The following is a 22,025-nucleotide window of genomic DNA, read 5'->3' on the forward strand; positions in this document are numbered from 1 at the left end:
CGGCGGCCCTCAAGCTTGCCGAAACAACCGCAGACTCTTTCCTCGCGCGTGTAGTTCAAAGTTCACCATGCGTGACACTCGACTCGTCGGCAATAAGGTAGTCGGTCAGCAAGTTGACACAGCCAGGGCAAAACCCGTCGTTCCGTTTCCTCGTCGCACAGCACTCTGCCGTGCTGGCCGACTCGATCTCCAGCCGTTTTATCAGACTGGCGAGTTCGCAGTCTGCGAGCTTGTCAAGAACAGCCCGTTCTTCGCGGGCTCTCTGGCTCAGGCATCCGAACAGTATCCCCGGCAAGGCACTCCGCTCTAACTGAGAGGACACCAAAGAGGAGTCTGCATTCTGACGGGGTAAGTGTCTCCCAGAATCTCACTACGGAGACGACAATCTGAAGTTTCTTTCGTGCCCGGCTTCAGAAACGAGGTAAAAGCCGAACCAAAGATTCCTTTCGAGTCACACGCGAGGTAAGAAGAGCCGACTACGCTGACCTGCGTTCCTTCCTCAGACAGTGATACTTTATGTGCGCTTCTTGTTTACAAGCAACTTCGGAGTGTCGTTGAAAACTGCAACGGGCTGTAAGCCAGGCAAGGTGCTTCCACCCCGGACAGATCTTCCGCCTGGATCGCGCTCATATTTTCCACCTCCGTTTCTCCTGGAGGGCATCGATGTACCACAAAGAATTTCTTCTTTTTTGGATAGAGACTTGCATTTTTTTCAGCAGTGTCTCCTGTCCTTTCTTCTTTCGTGGTTCCTCTCCGTTCGAATGGTTGGCGGGCACACCGCGAAACACCCATCTTTGTGCAGGGCGCTCGTGCTCTTCAATTTGCGACACACCACCACCGGGCGGAAGACTTGCTAGTGAGTAGTCGGGTACTGTGGTCCTTGGTTTGTGCGTGTATAAATGCTGTTGAGTATGTTGCTCAACTCACGAATTTCAGAAGCCCTTCCACAAGGATTCGACAGGGGGTTTTCGTCGTCGCTAGGTATACACGCCTTCCTTCCTTTTCAGCTTCTCAGTCGCAACTCTCTTCGCCACCCCGGCTTTACCCCCAGACTTCTTTGTGTCTTCCTTGCTGCTACTCTTTGGTGGACGGCACTGAACGCCAAGTGTGCTGCCGGGTTCCTGGGTCGTAGCTCTCTGAGAAAAGATCTGCAGCGACTTGGTTTAGCATTTCCAGTGGAAAATACTGCGATTCTTTCGGAAAGTCGTCCTTCTTCCCGGGAACGAGTTCGCAGATTTCCAGACTCCGCTTCTTGTGTCCATGAGAACCATATTGCTTGGAATTGTTTGGGTCCTTTGCGCAGCAGACACCGCTCTCTTCTCCTCCCTAATTGTAGTGAAACTTCAGTGTTTTCTCCTCGCTTTCTTTCTGGCGCCGCCGCTCTTCCTCTTGCTCTCGTCGGAGACTCCGCTAAGCCACTTGCCGCTATGCGCCGCGGTGTGCTGTCGCCTTTCGTTGAAAGAACTCGATCTCGATTGGCTGATGTTTGTGTGTGTTCGGGGAACTCTTTACTAGCTGTCAGTGACTCACTCCGCCGCCCTCCTTCGTGTTTTGGCGATACTCGTCGTCATCTGCGGTCTCAACAACACATGAAAATAACTTCTGCCATCGGGCTGAACAGCTCTCCTCTGCCCGAATCTTCCATGTCAGTGCTGTTACGTCGCGTCATCTCATCGAGACTTGCCTGCTTTCTCGCATCCTGCAAATTCAGCAGTGGTAGAGGAGGTGGAGGAGTTGGGGCGACTACTCTCAATCTTTCGAGACTGCCATTCCTGAACAAGCCTTCAGCATCTGCTTTACCTCTTCTTTCTTCTGCGCCAAGCAGTGCTTTTCATTCATTACCCGGAGATCGGAACCACGTCTGTTTTTCTGCTTTTGCTGGCAAAATGGCTCACAAGATCCCATCCCCTCCAACTGTAGTTAAGACAGATCCTACGGCAATCCCACTTGTGGGTTGCCAGCCTGCTTCCAAGGTAACCAAGATATTCCCTATTGCTGTATCAGTCCTTGGTTCCTCTGTGTTTGTTGCGTCTCTTCATCTGCCGATATCTGTAGATTGTCTCGTCCGCAGCGACTACAGGTCCTCTGTACCCGTACAGGCCCTCAGTTAGGCTTTTCCAGTGCCTCCTTTCACGGTCTGTGCGCAGTATGTCTCTTTCTTTTCACTTCTCTTACTCCTCTACTCTTGCTTGACTGCACGCCTCGCATTTACGTGTTTCATCTTCCTCTCATTGATCAGTTTTCCCCTTGCACATGCTGTCTTCAGTTTTTGCTGTGAAAAAGACATCTACCTTTGAGCCTCGTCGTCGCTTCGTACTTTATGCAAGGTGACTAGTTCTTTCTGTTATCCGATCCCTTCTTATTCCGGCCGTCCTCGCCAGACCTCCCTCCTTCCTTTGTTCGTCTTACTCTCAATCGACTCTCGGTTCCTTTCTTTCCAGGTGAAGATCGAGACTGCAGATATCGCGAACGTAAAGGATTTCAAGGGTGACTTCCTTGTCTTCACGGTCCTGGCTCCTGGCTCGTTTCACGATGGCCCAGCAACCTGCCAGGCGTCCTCAGGCGCTACCGTTGGGTTACCGGATGCTGCTAAGGCAATCGATGACTCGGTAGGGCACGGCCTCCTTCAGGAAGCTGTCGAGGCTTCCGATTTCAAGGCGAAAATGGGGTAAGCTGTAATAGACGTGGGTATACAAATGTATGTGTAGCAGCTCGGCGTTTCATACGTACGGTTGTATGTATGCATGCCGGGCTGTTTGGAAAGAAGTATCTGACTGGAGATTCGGTTCCCCGCGCTGAGCATGTGGGGAAGAATCTTCTCATCGCTCTTAGCAGTGGAGAGCGACAGCAGACTTCCTTATCTGTGCCCTTCATACAGATAAGACTTTTCCAGGCAGCGCGGTCAGCATCACCGTACGTGCTAGGTTGCGTATCTTCTATCCCCTTCTCTCTCCTCCTTTCGTTTAACACTTACCGCCTGATCACCCTTCTTTTGCGCCATAGAGCTGTTATACAACGCATATCTATGATCATAGGTTGACCACAGGATACCGTTCGGGTATCATATGTAGGCAGACTCTGTGTTGATCTAATATCAACAGAGAACTCATTAGTTGGGACCTAAGTACGCTGTCAGATGTTTCAAGCCATATCTGGAACTTCTGTATCTCCTGGAGATCTCTAAAAGTAATAGACAGAGAGCATTCTGCAAGATCTCAAGTTCGACGCGAGGAAATCAGAAGGAAGATGTACTATTCTCCGTCGCGCACGATGACATACCTCGCTCCGCCTTCTCAGCCGAGTTCAGTGAACTGCTCAGTTCGAGCTCTTTTGCGTGTAACGAACTTTGCACAAGACAGCTTCACACGGTGCGCCTCGCCTCGCTGTCTTCCTTTCTTGCCTGTGTACGAATGCTTCGACAATCAGGTGTCATATATCTGTACGACTCCCATCGAAGGATTCTTCGTCTATCCGTCAGCTAGGTTTACTTGGATTCGGGGCTATCTCCGAGCTGAAGCCAGCCACAGTCACGAAAGCGGCGACAACTCTAGCAAATGTTCTGCTCCAAGGTGCTGCGCAGAAGGCAAAGACTGTTGGTGTTGTGTTTCCGTCCTGCGGCAAATGCTGCCCAAGCCCCGAGGGTCAGAAGGCCGCTCTCCACCTCAAACAGAAAGTCGCCCAGAGTTTCTTAGAGACGCTTCTTATTGAACTCCAGCCGGATGTCCGGTAAGGAGTAGCAGCGGACTCTTCAGCTGCCCTTCATCAAAGTTTCTCTGGACACGGGGATGGAGCCGTGCACTCAAGTTTTAGTCTTCGAGGGAACTATAACAAGCTTTCTAGATGTGAGTAATGTGGGTATATATGTATATATACCCGCCACACAGGTACCGTACAGATATATATATATATATATACGGGTATATACGCCGGGGCCTTGTCTACACGACTGTGTCTATACACTAGGGTTTGTTTGAAGATGGCGCGCGGATGAATGCAGGGGTCGTGCTCTGTCTCCTACATCCAGTTTACCCTTTTGGAGACTTCGCCTTGCATTTTCAGTGTGCAGAAAGAGTAGAGGGTCAGCTATATCTGAGTTTGTAATGCGTATGTGCGAGGTACATTTGTATATGACCGATATGGAGTGACATACGGAGAAAACTGCATGCACATTGGTGTTTGTCTTTTCGTTTCACTTGTAGCTTCAAAGGACAGAAAGAAGGCAAAGAAGAATGCTCGACACCCTCATTTAAATTGGAGAATCTCGTCCTTTTTACTGACACTGTAGATGCGGTCAAGCCAGCAGTCGAGGTGAGCACCTCTCCTTACTACACAAAGTAATATCTAAGGGGGGGGTGGCGGGCTGGGAGAGGTATCAATCAACGGCTTGCTTGTTCCGTGTGCGCTTTCTCCACCTTCCACAATGATCATCTAACGCACTTCATCCTATCACATTTGCGGTGTCGTGCTTACAGTACTGTAGCTACGACTCAGGAGGTGGGGGTGATGTCTCGCATCTTGTATCTATGAGGGATTTCATTCAACCCGCTCTAACACGAGCTTCACTTTGGGCGGGTTCTTTCAGCATGCTATCTTCGGTGTACATTTCTTACTGCGTTGAACTTTCAGACTATAGATACATAGAGATAATACAGTCTGTTTCTTTTCTATAAACATCCACTAGAGGCACTTCGGTGATGGTCTCTACGGTGCCTTCCGGGGACAGGGAGGAATCGTTATTTCTAAAAGAATGATCTAGAAGCGGGATGCAAAAGAAAGGCAGTGTAGACTAGCAGGTAGTGGCCAGAGTGGATGCAGGAGGTATCAGGGTTTCCGTGTACTACTTCGTGATCTTAAGAAAAAGATTTCTCTTACAATGCCCTTTGCAGCCAAAACAAGAGAGGGCTTCAAAAGAAGGGAAGTCTGTGATGTCATCAAACAACACTTTGAAGTAACCCAAGAACACTCGACATACCTCTCTCTCGAATCTATCTATGGGTCGCCAGTGTCGAATAGTGAAGTCAAGAAATGAAGACGATGTCTGTCTCATATCTGTCATTATGAAACGAGAGTGTATTCTGCGTGTGATGGGCGGTACTCCTCGCATATGTGTATTATAGAATGTATCTCTCATTGAACCGTAGACTCCGTTTATGCGAAGAGAGTCTGCTTTTTTCTATTTGGAAGCTTTCATCTCTCTAAACCACTCACTTGTTTCCTTTCATATCTTATTCCTGTCTTCGTCACCCGCGAGTCTTCCTTAGCCATTTGAGTATGTCTCTGCTGTTCTCGTCAATGCCCTTCTTCTTGAAGAGATTCATCTCTCCATGTATCATCATAGTGGTTGCTTTATGCACCTCTGCTGCGGATCCATTCAGAGAGCTCGCATCATGGCTCCGGCTGTCTATTTCGCTCAAGAGCTTGTGAACGCTCCAGCGAACTACTGCAACCCTGTCACTCTAGCACAGACGGCGGTCGATATGGCGAAGAAGGTATGATGAGAGGGCAGTCAAGAGAGGGAGGAGAGAAAAGGGAGATGGGGGATTCAATAGAAGGGACAGAGAGAGAAAGGAATGGCATTGCTTGCGTAGTAAGACAGAATGAATCAGAAGGAAGAAGAGCGACGGAGAAGAAGACAACAGATGATAGATGAAGGAAAACCACGTTTTCTGTGGTGCGTGCTCTCCCTGTTATGATGATGACAGTAGAGATAGGTAGGGCCTGATAGCTAAGGAGGATAGGTATGCATCTCAGCACAAAGAAAAGGTTAGAACATTTCGTCACCTGGATGATAGGTATCTACGGTGGGCAAACTATGAATGCTGTGTGACGTCCAGGCAAAACGATGACCCTTTTCTTATGAACCCTGTGCAAGGAAAGAGTATGTTCCATATCTCTACGTATGTGTGTACGGGGTAGGTATGTATCTGCTTCATATATGCAGGTATTATATGTCATATATATATGAAGTAGAAGAGGTTCTCTAGGCACGTATATATCTGCATCTAATCTCTGTTGATGATGGTGTATAGAAAGAGTCCGTGTAACAATTTCTTTTTGTCGGATTTTGACAAACCATGAGTCGTAAAACAAGATACCATCGAGAAGACTCCTTCCTTCCTCTCAGATTGTACTCTTCAGAAATACAGCAGCACGGCCTGCTTATATTGCATTACATCTAGATTTCTCTATCCCCAGAATTGCAGCTGTCCTCTATCGTATTACGCTCACAAGCTCATACATATTTCTTCGTCTTCTTACGCCTTCGTCTGATTCTGCTGCTTCCCTTCTCTTTTCTCCTCTCTCGTTTCTTTTCTCTTCTTTCCTGCAGATGGGCTTAGAGGCAGAAGTTCTTCAGCAGGATGAGATTGAGAAGCTCAAGATGGGGTGTTATCTCTCTGTGAATAAGGGCTCTCTCTTTCCCCCTCAGTTCATTCACTTGACATACAAGCCATCAGGTGCTCCGAAGAAGCGACTTGCTTTTATCGGAAAGGGTGTATGCTTCGATGCTGGCGGCTACAACATGAAGTCTGCTGCCTCTCAAATCGAAATGATGAAGTTCGATATGGGTGGAGCAGGTAAGAGAGAGGCCATAGCTAGTATGTCTATCTATTTTTTTCTCAGTGGATCATACCCCGCGTTGGCTGTGTGGGACTCTGTGTGAAGGTGGGAGAGGTGCATGTGATACCATCGGTAGGCGAAGATGAGAGAGGTCATAAGAAGAGGAGGACAGTCAACACGTCGATTTTCGGTTGTTGTGAGAAATCTCTTGATTGATGAGTAGATCCACTGCAGAACTCAGGTGTCTCCGGGGCCTAAGTGGGTCGCTAACTAACGGCTCTCTATGCTCTTGATTCATCTTGTATCGTCGTGTTAAGGGGAGGTTCTATTCTCTCTCTTCTGTCGCTCTCCCATGTTCATTTAGTGTCAGAAGATATGCTGCTTTAGACTCTGTACGAGAGGGGGTCTGTTTATCTGAGAAGAGAGAGATCTCTTTGTTGCTTGATCTATCTAAAACTGTTCATATCTCCTTGCTTTTCTTATCTATTCAGCCGCTGTCTTGGGAGCAGCTCAAGCTCTGGGAGCATTGAAGCCGGAGAACGTCGAGGTGCATTTCCTTGTGGCTGCGTGTGAAAACATGGTATCTGAGAAATCCTATCGGCCAGGAGATGTGATTACAGCTAGTAATGGAAAGACAGTGGAAGTTGGGAATACAGATGCTGAAGGACGTCTTACTCTCGCGGATGCTCTTATATATGCGGAGAAAAACCTTCAAGTCGATCAAATTGTTGATGTAGCGACTCTTACAGGGGCTATTATTATCTCTCTTGGATATAACTATGCTGGCTTATTCTCGTCAAATGAATGTATGGCAAACAAGATTCTCAATAGGTAAGAGGAAAGCCTGAAAGGAAGAATTAAACAAGTTGGAAGTTGCTTCTTGTGAAGAAGAGGAAAAACAAAGGATAAAAAAGACAAGACAAGATGGATTCCTAAGGGAAAAAAGAGGAAAAGGAGGGTGACTGATGAAAGGGCTATACGAAGATGCTGTAAATACAGTAGATCTAGTTTGTCCGTTCGAGTAGCAGGCATGATGGCAAGGTGTCGGTATTGAGTCCTCAGCAGGTGGTATGTGTACGTATCAATGTATAAGTGAATATCTGTGCATGAATATCTGTATCTCCTTGAGCTCCTGGTTGGGACAGGAGAGGTAGTATACCTGCCAAGCAGCATGCATGCATGCGTGCATGCATTCGCGCACCTCGTCGCAGTCACTGGGGGATAAGAGATGTATTCGTTCATTCTCACTTGTACCCACTATCTTCTTACTCCGTGGAATTTCTTCTCAGACTCTATCGTTGTTTCTCTCTGTTCTTCAGAAGACCGTCAATTTGTATAGCAGGGGAAGCGTGCGATCATCCATGTATCAGCTTCGCTTAAATCACAGTCTTCTTAGAGCATTCCGTTGTGATGTCTAGGCCATCCTTCCAGATTGGTCCTCCTCTCTTCTTTCTTAGGTTTTTGTTGGAAGCCATGAAATACAAACAGAAGAGACAAGAAGATAGGAAATCTCGATGTCGTGAAGAAATGGGAGAGATACATTGGTTCGAATACTAACGTATACTCTAACAGAATGTATGTCAACACCGGGATACGCAACACAGCACTTACAGTTGAAGGATTTCTTCATTTACTCGCTCTCTCTCCGGATTTTGTCCCTCTGGGTGTATGCACGTACAGCGCGCAAAACACAGGAGAACTCATGTGGCGCCTGCCTTTAGTGAAGGAATACATTGAAGCACTAGAAAGTAAATGCGCGGATATCAACAACGCAGGAGGAAAGGGGAAGGGTGGCTCAATCATTGCGGCTGTCTTCCTCAATGAATTTGTCGAAAAGGTCAGTTCTTCGCCTCCTCTCTTCTACTCCACAAGTCTTCCATGGTGTCTTGCCGCTGAGGATTAACCTATGTACACAGTTTCTTGTCTTGCCGTCTACCGTGTTTCAAACGTGAACCTGTTTCGTGAGTCATCTCTGTCCTCTGAACACGTGAGCGGGCACCGTGCATCCCCTCTGTCTTGTGTATATCTACCGTCTTGACACCTATTCTCAGTTCTGCACATCTATTTAAACATAGACAGATTGTGAATTTCTTGAATGACAAGGGGTGGTCTCATTGAGGCTCTTGTCGAGAGGAATAGATCGATCCCCCTGTCATGTGGAATTTTTGGATTTGATATCCAAAGAAAAAATATCAGGGAAATCTTCAGCGTGAGCGGAAGAACTCCTCTGCTTCTGCTCTCTGGTTTCTCTTTGTTTAGACCCCATGGGCACACATCGATATTGCTGGAACGGCATGGGACAATAAAGCGAACAAGGCAACGGGCTACGGTGTACGTACACTCACGGACTATGTCATGAGCGTGAGCGAGGAAGCTAAGACGCAATAAGAGGACACCAAGGAAGAGGAGGGGGGGGGGGGCTGTCCCTTTTGATCTACCAAAGATACAACGCTCATAGTGACTTGAAGAACAAGTCACTATGAGCGTTGTTAAGAAAAAGATGTCTCTCGAAAGAGAGAAAGAGGCTGTGTTGTCTTGTCTGTCGGTGGTGGAAGAAGGGAAGTGGAGGCGCAAGGGAGGCTCGCCAGTAGTGAAAGAACGACGTGAGGGTCATCCTCGGTGGGGTGTACGTACACCAGAAACTCGGGGAAGGAAGTGCTGGTTGGTGAAGTCTCTAGTTCCGGTTAACGAAGGGCCCTGCACACATCGTCATCTTTGTCTTTTCCTTCTTTCAGGGGCGTTGTATCTACGATTCAGACGGGAGGGACGGCGATTGACAGCGTTCATTGATTCTGTCGTTCACGTCTCTCGCTTTCTCGTGTCCATGTGCATGCAAAGAGCGTAAGCTCAGTCTTGGTGTACGTACACTCAGCCACCGGCGTGGTCGTTTGTCCGAACTCACAGACATTATCATGCTCAACCAAGTGAATACCCAGAAGAGAACTTCCTGAGAGTCACATATGTGATGAAATTCTGAGCAAGAGATACATGCAGAAACGTACATATGTACATACCTACATGGGTACGCTTTTTCTCCAAGGACAGAGAAAGGACGGCTCTCTCCATTGAACCAACTCAGCCCAAAAAAGCCCTCCAGGTAGCATTGTCGGAGGTCACACTTTTTGAACTGAGGAGCTAGTTCACGAAGGGTACGTGTAGTTGGTTTCTATCTTGTTACGCCTTCCAGAACCAGAAAGAGGGATGTGCCATGCATTATAGACGTCTCTGTCTCGAGTAAACACAATCTCTTCAGTGTGACCACAAGAGCATTTTCGAACACTGAAGCTTCGGAAGTAGGTCGACTGCGAGGGTAGAGGAAATGGGAAATTGACGAGAATAGAGACGCCGAAGGGGAAGGTTGTGATTGTTGCTCATGCAGTCGCACAGATCGCACAGATAGGTCCCTAATCGCATAGTAGGCCTTGGGTTTCAAATTTGTTCTGCCCTTCCGGCCTTGATATACACTGATGCGCACCATGTGTCCAAGCAGAAAAGACGAAGCAAGAATATCTCTATGTACTCATGCACACATCCAACATCTACAGAGATAGGAGAGACAGGAAGAATTCGAATGCCAAGGACAACTTGATTTTGCGTGTCTGTGTATGCTTCTGTAGCTGTACAACTAGCTGTATGCGCACGCTCGGTCGAAGATCCTTTTGTATACCGACACGCCTTGTACGTCGAGCAGTCGTTCCCTACAGGGATGCTGGCCCGTGTTGTAAGTGTGACGTTCTTTACATACATGATATGTATGTATCTATCTACATACATGGCATGCAACGCAAAGCGAGCGTGAAAAGGAGGACTCTCGACTTCTGTCGACGCATGCCCTTTCCCGTCGGTTTCTGTAACCGCTCGTCTTGTGTTGTACGCCGAAGGTCTTACCCTCTAGTTCGCCGCTGACTGAGCAATCTCGAAGAAACAAGGAGAGACACCAAGACATGGATGCCTGCGTAGGCAGCTTTGCCTGAATGGCTCGTGCTTTTCGATCGACAGCATCGGGTAAAGTTTGCGATCTTAATGCCTTGTTGGATCAGAATCATGTCTCTTTATTATTCCAGTCTCAAAGGGGATGGAGTGAGACGTCAATGAGAAGGAGATGACAATGCGCGTGCATGCATGTATGCACACATTTTGACGATGTCGAGAGGTAATGGTCAGTGATAATGGCCTGTCATGTTCCTTCTCCGACGAAGGAACGCGCTTCCAGGAGATTGGTGGAGCGTCTATGCAACCGTGATTCATTCGTGCACGGTTGATGCAGGCGCCAAGGGGCCGCCGCCCTGTATCGTCAGCAAGTGACACGATATGTGTCACCAGTATGAGTGTTATACTTTTGGCACGGTCGGTCTCAAGGAGTCAAAGCAGTCAGTCGAGGTTAGAGTACCCGCGGGCGTGTTGGGTGGATCGAAGGCGGGTCTAGACGGCTATGTTCTTCATCTCAAGTATCAAGGTCAGCACTTAGAGCACGCGCTCTAACGCGTGTAGATAGATTTTTGATTAGAGGAGTACACAAACGTGCCTGTAGTGTCGAGGAGGTACAGAAAGGGGGGGGAGGACATATGGAGTCTGACCGTTTGTTTCTGGGTAAGCGCTGAGAAGAACTCTTCACAGCGACGCTTCGTCTGCTCTATAGACCACTCTAGACCACTCGTTTCAAAACATTGACGATTCTGAGGAAAAGTTTCCCAGAAGTCCGGGAACACGTCTCCCGTGGCTGCTGAGGTGCGCTGAAAATCGTGCAAGGAGAAATGATTGAATGAGCTCTTTCTGTGGACTAGCCCACAGCAAGCGAGTTCAGTGCCTTGCATTGCCAAAAGAAACGGGGTGACACCAAGGATCGCAGTTCAATCGGACAGCACCACGTATTAGAACAGCGGCTCCGCCCAGGTGTCAAAGCAGATGCCTCTCTTTCTAGCGCCGTCGAAAGAACCGCACTTTCTTCTCAGTTGCCACCCATCTGTTCTCACCGCAGGGATCAACTTGTAAGAACTGAAATTGGTCACCAACTACAGTACCAGTGTCAGCTGGATCGGCTAGCAGACAGGCTGCGCTAACATGTCACTATTTTAGTATCAGGATAATCAGCGACCTGTCGGTGGTCGGCTACCTGACAGAGAGTCACTTGAATCGGCTACGAGACGAGAGTCATTTGAACCGGATAGTTGGACAGCGGGTTATGTGAATCAGCTACCTGACAGCGAGTGATTCTAATTGGCTATTGAAAAGCGAGTCATTTGGATCGGCTACCTGACAGCGGGTCCTTTCGATCGGCTACCTGACAGGGAGTCATTGGAATCGGCTAGCTGAGAGGGAGTCATTGGATTGGTTACCTGGGAGCGAGCCATGCGCATTGGAAAGCTGAGCGAGTCGTTTGAATTGGCTACCTGACAGCGAGGAGTCCTTTGAACAGGCTACCTGTGAGCGAATCAATCTAGCCGGCTGCCCGAGGGCAAGTCATCTGGTTCAGCTACCTGATAGCGAGGAGTCACTTGAATCGGTTACTGATAGCGAGGAGTCACTTGAATCGGCTACCTGACAGCGAGGAGTCGTCTGAATCGGCTCCTGACAGCGAGGAGTCATTTGAATCGGGCTACCGGCGAGTCATTCGAACGGCTTCCTGACAGCGAGTCAATTGATTCGGCTACCTGACACCGAGTCAATTGATTCGGCTACCTGACACCGAGTCAATTGATTCGGCTACCTGACAGCAAGTCCTTTGAAGCGGCCACCTGGCAGCAAGAAGTCATATGACTCGGCTACCTTACAGCAAGTCCTTTGAACTGGCTTCCGAGCGACTCATCTGAATCGGCTGCCTGAAAGCGAGCCGTTCAAGATCGGCTACACGACACCGACTCATCTGAATCGGCTACCTCACAGCGAGTCCTTTGAACCGGCTACCTGACAGCGAGTCATTTGAAGTGGCTCCCTGGGCGTGAGCCATGTGCATTGGATAGCCAAAGGAGTCAGCCAGTCATTTGAACAGGCGCCCTGACAGCTAGTCTTTTGAACCTGCTACCTGAGAGCGAGACACTTGAATCGGCTACCTGACAGCGAGGAGTCATTTTGACTCGGCTACCTGACAGCGAGGGTCATTTGAACCGGCTACCTGACAGCGAGGGTCATTTGAACCGGCTACCTGACTGCGCGGAGTCTTTTGGCTCGGCTGCCTGACAGCGGGGAGTCATTTGACTCCGATCTCGGCTACCTGACAATGAGTCAATTGATTCGGCTACGTGGCAGCGAGTCACTAAATCAGCTATCCGAGGGCAAGGCGTTTAAAGCGGCTACCGGAGAGGGAGTCCTTTGAGTCGGCTACCTGAGCAAGTCCCATTTGAATCGGCTACCCGAGCCACTTGATTCGGCTACCTGAGAGCGAGTCACTTGAATCGGTTACCTGACAGAGAATCAGTTGATCGGTTACCACTGTCCCTCGAAGGAATGGCACAGGCACCTCGAGGTGACTTCGACTTCTTCAGATTTCCTGACGGAAGTCAGCTGCCTCGACTGCCTGAAACTTTCAGCTGAAGCGGCTAGCCGGCGCCGCCAAGCCATACGGCATGTATGCAAGCGAACACAATAGAGTGCATGGCGTGGCTTTTGCCATCGGCCCGGCGAGAAAAAAGAATGGGTAGGTTTTCTCAAGCATTCAAAGTCATTTCAAATGATGGTGACACTACCTCGAGAGACACGGACAGAATACAGAGAACTGCAAACACGCATATGCAGGTATACGTTTCTTTTGGGCATTGCGGTGACGCAGGACCTTTTAGAAAACACCTGAACCCTACCTAGCTCGCATAAAGAACGGTGATGGGATCCACCTTGGTGCCCCCGGTCATCGTCGGGCTTCTTGCCGCTGACTAGCTTTCGCGGTCTTTCGATCCACTAAAAAGCTTCGATTGCTGCGGCGTGCACGCACCCTGACGATTTGATAATACCCTCTTGGCCTCTTGCTATACTCTACTTCCGTGAACGGGAGAGAAGCAAAGCAAGAAAGAGGTGGAGAACGGCAAAGTGCAATGGTTGTCACAATACCAGACCACACCTTATGTCCTTGCTGTATTTCCTTATTCTCGTCTACCGCACGATGGCTGCGTTCTCTGGCTCCTACTGCCTTCAAAAAACAATCTCTTGTCCATTAGGCCTCAACGGAAAGGGTTTAGGCTTCGACCGCATGCACGCCCTGACTAGTTCTATGCACTGGTGTGCGCGCTCTCCCCTCCCTAAAGCGAATACATGCCGGAGGGAGAAAATTATGCTCCTGCTGCTGCCCTGTGAGAGCTGTTGAAAAGCCTCGAGCAATCAAGTCGATGTTGAATCGCTAGAAAGAGAAAGACCCTTGCAAAGCCTCGAGAGCCTGCACGAGAGACACAGTTGGGAACCCAACGCATCTCAAAAATGTCTGGGCACGCACAGCGATCATGTTTCTCTGCCTGCAATATTCCTGATAGATGGTTCATAACCGAATTGCATTGTAGGCCCACAATTCCTGGCACACAATAGAACAACAGAACCACGTAGCTACCGTACGTCCACGTGTATGAAAACATACGAACAAAGACCAAAAACTCCTCGACACCGTCAGTCTGAATTTCATTCACACCACCTTTCGTTGCTGTTCTGGGATTGCTTTTGGTGCACCCAGAAGCGACAATTAAGAAAAGATCTACATACCTGTCTGGCTTCCCTTCTCTCTAATGGCGTGTCTGCGTGCTTAAGCTGACGTGATAAAGACGAGAGAAAGCAAAACGGCGGGTCTCGGAAGGCAGATCTGAGGAGGTCAAGAAAACAATGAGAAGGAAAGGAGGCCAACAACAGTGGCACATGGGATTGTCCACACCTCAGGAGATTTTCTTTACTACTCTCTCTTGACTTTCTGTTTGCACGCATTCATGAACGGACTTCCGTAGAGGCTTTTCCTTTTTGCAACGCGATGCATGTGCGCAAGCCTCACACGGTTGAACGGTCTGTGGCGCTCTCTCAAACCACTCCGGCCTTCTAATTGGAGATTACTAGGGAAAAACAATCCAAAGTGAGAGAAAGAGACATGCAGGTTTGCGTGCCCCACTCATGTAGAAAGAGATATCGCACAACCTCGTGTGCAGCGTATAGGAGAGTGTCGCGCGAAGCTGCGTAGGTATATTCGGGAGGAGATATTCTTTGTTGCTTGATCTATTTGTTTATATCTCCTTGCCTTTCTTATGTAATCAGCCACTGTGTTGGGAGCAGCTCCAGCTCTGGGAGCATTAAAGCCGGAGAATGCCGAAGTGCATTTCCTTGTAGCTGAGTGTGAGTGCCGCTCCTACGACCCGAACACACATCCATATAAAAACGACTTCACTACAGATACAAGCAAAGAAGAATTCACTCCGTAGAAACAAGGGTAGCAAGAAAGGAGGGGAGTCTGGCGTGGTGGGATTTCGTCGTAGGACCAATGACAACTCTTACCCTAGACTGGAGAGAGACAGTTCCTGCAAGTGTTGCGAACACGCTTCCCTGAGGAGAAGCATCCACACTCCGCTGCTCTGCAGGGACGATAGACATATTCCTTGCACGGGTTCCTCGAAGTTTCTCTCCTCTCCTGTTGTCTGTAGTGACATAGCAGTCTTCCTCTGTTCTTCAGATCTCCTTGTACATAGCCACGCCCACCATGCCGTCCGCAGAAGGAACCCACTGGAAATGTAAGCTGTTGGTGGGATTTGAGAGGGGAAAGTTGAAATCTCAACAGGCAGATTCGATCCCGTGTTGTCCAGACTCTTCTGGGAGGGTGTTTCATGTTGTCGAAAAGAAGAAAGAAAACTCCAGAACGAAGGTAAAGAGGAAGACAGCGCACAGGTGGCCCACCCTCGATGAAAAGTCCGGTCCCGTGCGAAGTCTCTAACAGCTCGCATCTACAAAGGATAGGACAAAAGAAAAACACTAGGTTGTTTTTCGATCGTACTCTGCAAAGAAAAAAGGATGAAGTGAATAAAGATATGCCTTCAGTTGAGAACGAATGCTGAGAGCAATACATCGACCTCCAAGTGCCACACGTAAGGCCACACACACACAAGCGCATTTCACGCATGCATGCAGCATTGTTGTGAGTATTCGCTAGATGAAGTTATTCTCCTGTCTCCCCTTCTCCTGCAGAAGACAGGATTCACACATACTCACTCCTCATACATGCAGGCCACAAGCAAAGTCACATTCACGCATAAGCTTTGAGAAGGGGCTACTCGACGCCAACCAAAAATGTGTAAGAGACAACAGTGAAGAGTCACGGTATCTGGTATGAGTCCACGGGCCAAGTGGACAGGAGGTACGTATACACGAGATGGAGAGGTAAGTTCTGTCATCAATAGAAGTCCTACTCTCTTTGACAGACCGATACAGGAGAAGGCCTCGAAGGAAATGCCCATACAAACGTGACTGCGTTTCCTCCCCTGTACGCGCCTAACATCGGATACTGAGACGCCACCCGGGCTTGAAGTTGGCTTCCAGCGATGGTGTTGCGGGAAGTCCTCAATGACACAAAGCTTTCTCCGATCAAAAAAAAAATCGGAAGTCGCTTTGTCCTCTAGAGAGGCCATCCTGGACACAACCCGAGGGCCTATATCTTACCGACGGTGAGACCGAGATGTGTAAAGATAGGCAGCGGATCCGCATTACTACATCCAGGAACGCACTCGACAGATAGACGAACGTGAGAAGAAAATAGGCAAAGACGCAAGTAACATCTCAACCTTACTGATTACACCCGGGTACCCTACGAGCCGGAGCGAAACATTTTACAGTCGCGAGTTCCCTTGGTTCTCCGTATGAGGTTATTCGTGTTACATATTCACGTAGATATAGATATACTTGAACCAACACACGTGCGCTTACGTGGATAGAATACGCTAGTTGAAGTAGTTCATCGACGGTATAGCTTGTGATCCCCTTTCTTGCATCTCTTCCTTCTTCGTCTTCTTCCACTCCTTCCTTTTCCTGCTTTTCTTCCCCATCATCATTCTCTTTCGATTCCCGAGTGACAGACGATGACTTCAGATGTTGTTCCGCTAAGGTAAGAGTCTGATCGAGGACAATCTGGTGAGCGATAGAAGGTAAGGGAACTCCCAGATCGCCAGCATCATTATAGATCTGTTGATTCATGCACCAGCGGAGAAAAGGAAGCGAACAAGTCGCACTGGAATCTCAGTTTCAGCTGGCTCCTGGTATCACATGCTCTCATGCAAGTTGTCTAAAGGTGTACCTTCAGGGGCCGAATCCTCTCTAAAAGAGAAGAGAAAGTTTCTACACAGAGCAACCCCCTTTTCTCCTCCTCCCTTTACAGGTTTTCTCTCGTCGCCTTATATCCCCCGTCGAACCTCAAACCGAGCGAGATGATAGTGGAGTAGGCTGCCCACCAGCCTCCTGTTGAAGAATGACTAGCACTTCTTACAAAGCTGATACAATCCACTTAGAGGGCGTCTTTCCGAACAGAAGAAATACACGACAGAGAGAATTAACAAGCAGGTACGTCTACCTTTGCCCAGGCTCTCTTGACATCCAGAGTGAAAAGCGTGTTTGATTCAGTAATAGCGTGAACGAGAGACACATATGTTAGACCGAAGACCATACACGGAGATGCATTGCATTCTATACGAACACCATACGTACATAGTACGCACCTTGAAGGCACGCACGCACATTCACACACCCGCTATACTTCGTAGAAGCAAACTCCTGATCACAAGACACACAAAACGCGTACACCCCAGAACAATGCATTAACGGACAAGGCAGACACGTGTGATATGACACTGCCTGGAACCGCTACAACTATGCACTACTAGGGAGTTATCCTCTGCTTCTTCTACATACCACCATAGCTTCTTTGAGACGAGCATCAGGTGAGCAATCTGGTATGAGGAAGACTGAACGAAGCGTTACAACATAGGCGGCAGGGGTGATCGGGATTTGCCTACAGTGACAGAAAGAGAAAGAAAAGGATATTGAAAGACCGGCATAATCCCTTCGACACAACTACCGTTGGAAAAAAGGAGCCGTCCGATATACGGCGTTCTGCCTACGAAACGGAAGGCTTGTGAAAGTGCTGAACACCACGCGAGGCAGAAACTGAATGACCTAAAAAGGGACCTCATTAAAGAAGCAGCACACTCCCGGAGGACGTGTACCGTTAGTAGAAACTCGACCACACCCTGACGATTGACGAAAACTCTATGTGAAGTCCTACCAAAAGAAAAATAAGGTTTGAATCCTTTCGATGCATTACGATCCCTCTGTCTATATATGTCACTATCCAGGACTCTCCAATACAGAGACAAATGGTTCAGAGTTACTAGCGGACGAACTTCCTCCAAGAGTACGACTGGCAGATATTTTGATGCGTAGCTTGCGCTCTTCTCTGCAGGAAGATGCCTAGACTGATGCAGTTTACAGCGTCGCAGGAGAACCGGCAGCGAGGGAAGGAAGCCAAGCATATGAAGCCCTTCAAGGTCTATGTGGATTACCGGGAGGGAGTCAGAGCTAATTCAAGAGAGAGAGGAGTAATACTTTGATAGGGAGATAGAAAGGGAGTTTTGGGTGAGGGAGACCAAGAAAAAACAGAGATCAGATAAAACGCTTGTTCTCTTCCTTCTCTCGCTCACCAGTTTTCTCTCATAACAGCGAAATACTGCCGAACCTCCTGTGGCCTCCCGGCCTGGATGGCCTCATCCATAAGAGCGAAGAGAAGGTGAGAAGAAGGAGGGTACCGTAAGAAATGTTGAAACAGACTCAAGAGCTGTAGACACATGACGAAAGAATGAACCAGTCCGAATAAAGCACGTCACGTATATGCTGCGAACCTACAAAACATAGTCTACTAAGTCCCCCCTCACTGATCTAATACGCCACGGATCCCCTTCAATGTGGACACCATTCTAACAGGCAGGTTCACTCGGGGTAGCACCGAATCAATGAGCGACGACGCCAGTGAATGACAAGCCAACCAACAGACGAAACGATAGGTTGACAGGAAGCGGACATCTTGCTTTCTTTGTCCAGGACCCCAACTGCCTAGGCAGCTTGCTCTTGTGCATGGCAGGCATCGGGGGAAGCAAGTAAACCAAGGAAATTAGGAACTATATGAAAAGAAACACCATAAATCTCGACCCTCTGTAAGCCGTAAGAGTCTGGTTAATGTAGCGTGTGGCTTCTTCTCAAGCTCACACGAAGATGCGGTACCTGAGAGGCCTCGTCTCTGCGGTTGCAGTGGAGGGCAAGAGCGAAGAGCTTATCTGAGAGCTGCCAATCTGGATTGAGCCTTCCAAAATTGATTAACAGATTCAACCCTTTCAAGCACCACTGAAAATCTGCCTTGCTCTTCGCAAGACGCCAGGCCACTAGTAATGCCTCTTGTGCGCTTAACACTTCTGGGACTTCAGAGGGAGAACAGAAAGAAGAAGACGATGGAGAAACCGGATGTGTAGTTGTTCGTCGACTGTGAGGAACAGGATCTGAGTTAGACGCGCTCAATGCAGCAGGCTTTTGCCCGTTTCTTTCACTAGCTCCGAGCTGTTCGCAGGACAAGTTTCTCAGGTATCTCCATTTCCTAGAACCAAGGGGAAACGAAGCATGTCGTGGCAGCCACTGCTGATGAGGAAGGTGAAAAAGTTCATCAAGTCGAGACACACACTCCCGCAGTCCTTGTCGCCGTTCCTCGTTTTTCTGGGACGGGAGCTTTGACTCCGGAGAAGGAGAAGTTTCGGAAGGAGAAACAGGAGATCCGTGAGATAGCGTTGAACTTGATTGCTGTGACATCGACCTTCTCTCTGACACGGATAAGCGATGCGGAGATTGCTCTCCTGGAGCTGACGAACTAGTACGAGGACCCCGATGGAAACGGCTAAAACGACGTATGACCGGGATCTCAAACTGATTTTCCCCGGAGGGCGCAGCAACCGAGGAAGAGGAAGACGAGGGTCCATGCGCATTAAGGCGGGACGACTGATGTACAATGAGTTTCTGAAGGTGTTGATTAAGTCGGCCGGCACGCTGGTCGCGTCCCTGCGCCTGCTGTGAACCTTGTGTGCTGTGTGCCCTTACACGAGTCGTGAAGGGCGTGCGACTTTCGAGCCCACCACATGCCGCAAGGCTGAAAGCACCACACAATGATCGGGTACACCTGCTTGTGTTGGGACCCGCGGACAGGGAAGGAACGGAGCTGAAACACGGGATGGCAGAGGCCCTCATGATGGGAGACGCCCCCTGTACCAACTGAAGAAAGATGAGAAAGAAAAGGGCGCCTCTGACGGAGCAGCCTTCTTCAGAAGAAAATGGGAGAGTAAGATGCCAGGTGAACTATGTCTATAAAAGAAAAATTCACATTCCGGGAGAGGAGAACGCAAAGAAGAAAAGATGCTTTGCTGCAGCGAGAGACAAAACACTCCTGCAGTCAAACTGTGCGCGGAAGTTATCGGCGGACCGAACAAATTCCTGGACACGCTACACACAAGCGGTAGCAACTGCTCGAGTTGTTTCAGCTCTTCGGACAGCCATCGGGCGACTGAAAGGCGACGCTAGAAAGCGGTCGACGCCTGCGGATGTCTCCATGCGGCGAACCATTTTCCCTATCTTGCATGCGCTTCTCTCAAGGGCGTCTCAAGGCGTGCCCAGCCCCGCCAAGACCGCTGCGCAAGAATCGATTGTTTGTTAAGGCTCCCCAGTGATGTGCCTGAGCGCCATTTTGTTGGGGTCGTTGGATTTCGTGTCAGTTCCTCCTGTAGCGACTATTCTGGCTGACGACTACAATTGAAGCAGCCTTGCGTCCACTGCGTTCTTGGACCGCGTCTCTCTGAGTCTCAATGGCCTTTCGGCAGGCGCAGGGTGACGTCTATACCGAGCTGAAACTCTTCATCAGCTTCTCTGTCGAGATTCCAACGCTCCGGATTTTGTTAGCGCTTTCAGCGTGTCAAGACTCACCCTTAATCTGTGACTCTCCCCCTTCCCGTACAATGACACCGTTACGGATGTTGCGCGTCGTGAGAGGCGCGGCAGTACTCATTGCCTTTGTGTTTGTTTGGATTGTCATGGCCATCGCCTAGTAAGGCTTGATAGCAGGTCGGGAGCCTGTGCGGGCGTTGTTGCAAGATGGGAGAGGGACTGTCTTCTGGTGTCGCTCTCAGGACTGCTCTGGGCCACGCGTCTGAGGTCACGGGTCCTGTCGGAGGGTTTTCGTGTTTGCCAGGTGTGGTTATGGCGTCATTGTCTGAACTGCTTACTCAGCTCATGAGTGTGGAACACTGTAGGCCATCTCTCGGGGAAACCTCGTGGACTGTTGTTACCGGGAGGGTTTCTCGCGACAGCGACGTAGCTTGCAGCTGGAAGAGCATGGCAGGCCGGAGGGATAGTTGTTGTCTTCTGTCGAAGAAATGGGTTTTTTCCCGAGAGGTGACAAAGGTGCCCGCGTACAGTGCGACGTGGAGGATTTCGTGTTCATTTGTACAGTGGGATCCCCAACTGGCCCACAGACATGGGATCGCCAACTGGCCCATGGACAGCTCCACCGTCACTGGACAATGATTTACGTGGAGAATAACCTTTGCATTTTTTTTTGACGTGGCGTTCTTTTCTCACTGCACAGGCAACTTTGTGGCGCTGAAAGCGTGCGTGGAAGGAATTTTCCGACTCGTGTTGTCAGCAGCTTTGTGTACGGAGATAAGCGGCAAGGTGTAAGACTGGGATGTAACGCAGCGGACACAGGCAACACACGAGTGCTGCGGTTCAGGTGAGACGGCGGGGTACACTCAGATGTTTTGTTTGGGTTTTGGGACTCTGTTAAGACAGTATGCCAGCGACAGCACGCGAAAACACAAATGCACCCGTTACTGGGCGTTGCGTGGGCGCCATGGGGCATCACGGTGTTCTTTAGCGTCGCCGTATTTCACCGCACGTTCAGTCTGACTGCCCCTGGAGGCGGTCTTGTCTGAAAATCGGACTGACAGAATTCTCTGGTCCAGTCCGCTCTGCACACTGCTCGAACATCTACGAAATCGAAACTTGTTCGCGACATCCCAGAGACCGGGGGCCCCAGGTCTGCGGGGAATATGAGGAGGCGGTATCCGTCACACAAGCGATTAGGCGGCGTAGAATTTGGTGGCGATGTAGAGTTTCGTGGCGTCTCTTGAAGGCACGGCGAGATGCCAGCCCCATATGCGCCCCGGAGCTCGTTTTCGCTGTTGACCAGGAGTTAGTCAGCAGCAGGGCACCCTTGACCGGAAGCAGCTCGCAGCAGACAGTAGTGCCGATACGTCGGCTCTGGTATGCACGCGGAGGGCAGCCATGAGCTTTCGGCGATCTGCCGCGGATTGCCGCTGGAACATTGAAAAACTACCTTCTCAACACGTTGATGTTACGTAGTTGCAAGCGTAGCTTTTTTCATGTTGGGCTGCACATCACCGGCGTCCAGAACGTTGGCGCTGCTTGTATCCGGACTG

The 22,025-nt window shown here is 49.3% G+C and overlaps 3 protein-coding genes across 3 annotated transcripts; 2 read left to right on the forward strand and 1 right to left on the reverse strand.

Moving 5' to 3' along the window:
* The first annotated feature begins 478 nt into the window (after positions 1–478).
* CSUI_002298 (leucyl aminopeptidase lap) lies at positions 479–9,639 on the forward strand. The gene is made up of 9 exons (XM_068062500.1): positions 479–1,973; positions 2,442–2,668; positions 3,427–3,726; positions 4,200–4,308; positions 5,376–5,489; positions 6,329–6,575; positions 7,050–7,389; positions 8,239–8,395; positions 8,818–9,639. Exons 1-9 carry the CDS (start codon positions 900–902, stop codon positions 8,944–8,946), a joined length of 2,697 nt encoding a protein of 898 aa, XP_067925515.1. The 5' UTR covers positions 479–899; the 3' UTR covers positions 8,947–9,639.
* A 3,646-nt stretch (positions 9,640–13,285) lies between these two features.
* CSUI_002299 (histone acetyltransferase type b catalytic) lies at positions 13,286–20,056 on the reverse strand. The gene is made up of 7 exons (XM_068062501.1): positions 18,775–20,056; positions 18,198–18,331; positions 17,410–17,509; positions 16,432–16,686; positions 15,013–15,455; positions 14,239–14,335; positions 13,286–13,921 (listed from the first exon to the last, which is right to left on the reverse strand). Exons 1-7 carry the CDS (start codon positions 19,780–19,782, stop codon positions 13,886–13,888), a joined length of 2,073 nt encoding a protein of 690 aa, XP_067925516.1. The 5' UTR covers positions 19,783–20,056; the 3' UTR covers positions 13,286–13,885.
* A 202-nt stretch (positions 20,057–20,258) lies between these two features.
* Positions 20,259–21,168, forward strand: CSUI_002300 (uncharacterized protein). The gene has a single exon (XM_068062502.1). The coding sequence runs from the start codon at positions 20,680–20,682 to the stop codon at positions 21,109–21,111; it is 432 nt and encodes a 143-aa protein (XP_067925517.1). The 5' UTR covers positions 20,259–20,679; the 3' UTR covers positions 21,112–21,168.
* The last annotated feature ends 857 nt before the right edge of the window (positions 21,169–22,025 follow it).

The sequence above is a fragment of the Cystoisospora suis genome (genome assembly GCF_002600585.1).
Source record: "Cystoisospora suis strain Wien I chromosome Unknown contig_979, whole genome shotgun sequence".
Taxonomy (NCBI): domain Eukaryota; phylum Apicomplexa; class Conoidasida; order Eucoccidiorida; family Sarcocystidae; genus Cystoisospora; species Cystoisospora suis.

Bases quoted from the DNA above. Each gene is read 5' to 3' on its own strand.
- CSUI_002298 (XM_068062500.1), top strand. From the start codon at position 900: ATGCTGTTGAGTATGTTGCTCAACTCACGAATTTCAGAAGCCCTTCCA. The intron at 5,490-6,328 runs GTATGATGAGAG...TCTTTCCTGCAG, and splicing joins CGGTCGATATGGCGAAGAAG to ATGGGCTTAGAGGCAGAAGT. The intron at 8,396-8,817 runs GTCAGTTCTTCG...CTCTTTGTTTAG, and splicing joins TCAATGAATTTGTCGAAAAG to ACCCCATGGGCACACATCGA.
- CSUI_002299 (XM_068062501.1), bottom strand. From the start codon at position 19,782: ATGAGGGCCTCTGCCATCCCGTGTTTCAGCTCCGTTCCTTCCCTGTCC. The intron at 18,332-18,774 runs GTACCGCATCTT...ATGTGTCTACAG, and splicing joins GCAGAGACGAGGCCTCTCAG to CTCTTGAGTCTGTTTCAACA. The intron at 17,510-18,197 runs GTGAGCGAGAGA...CTGTCACTGTAG, and splicing joins GCTGTTATGAGAGAAAACTG to GCAAATCCCGATCACCCCTG.
- CSUI_002300 (XM_068062502.1), top strand. From the start codon at position 20,680: ATGGGAGAGGGACTGTCTTCTGGTGTCGCTCTCAGGACTGCTCTGGGC.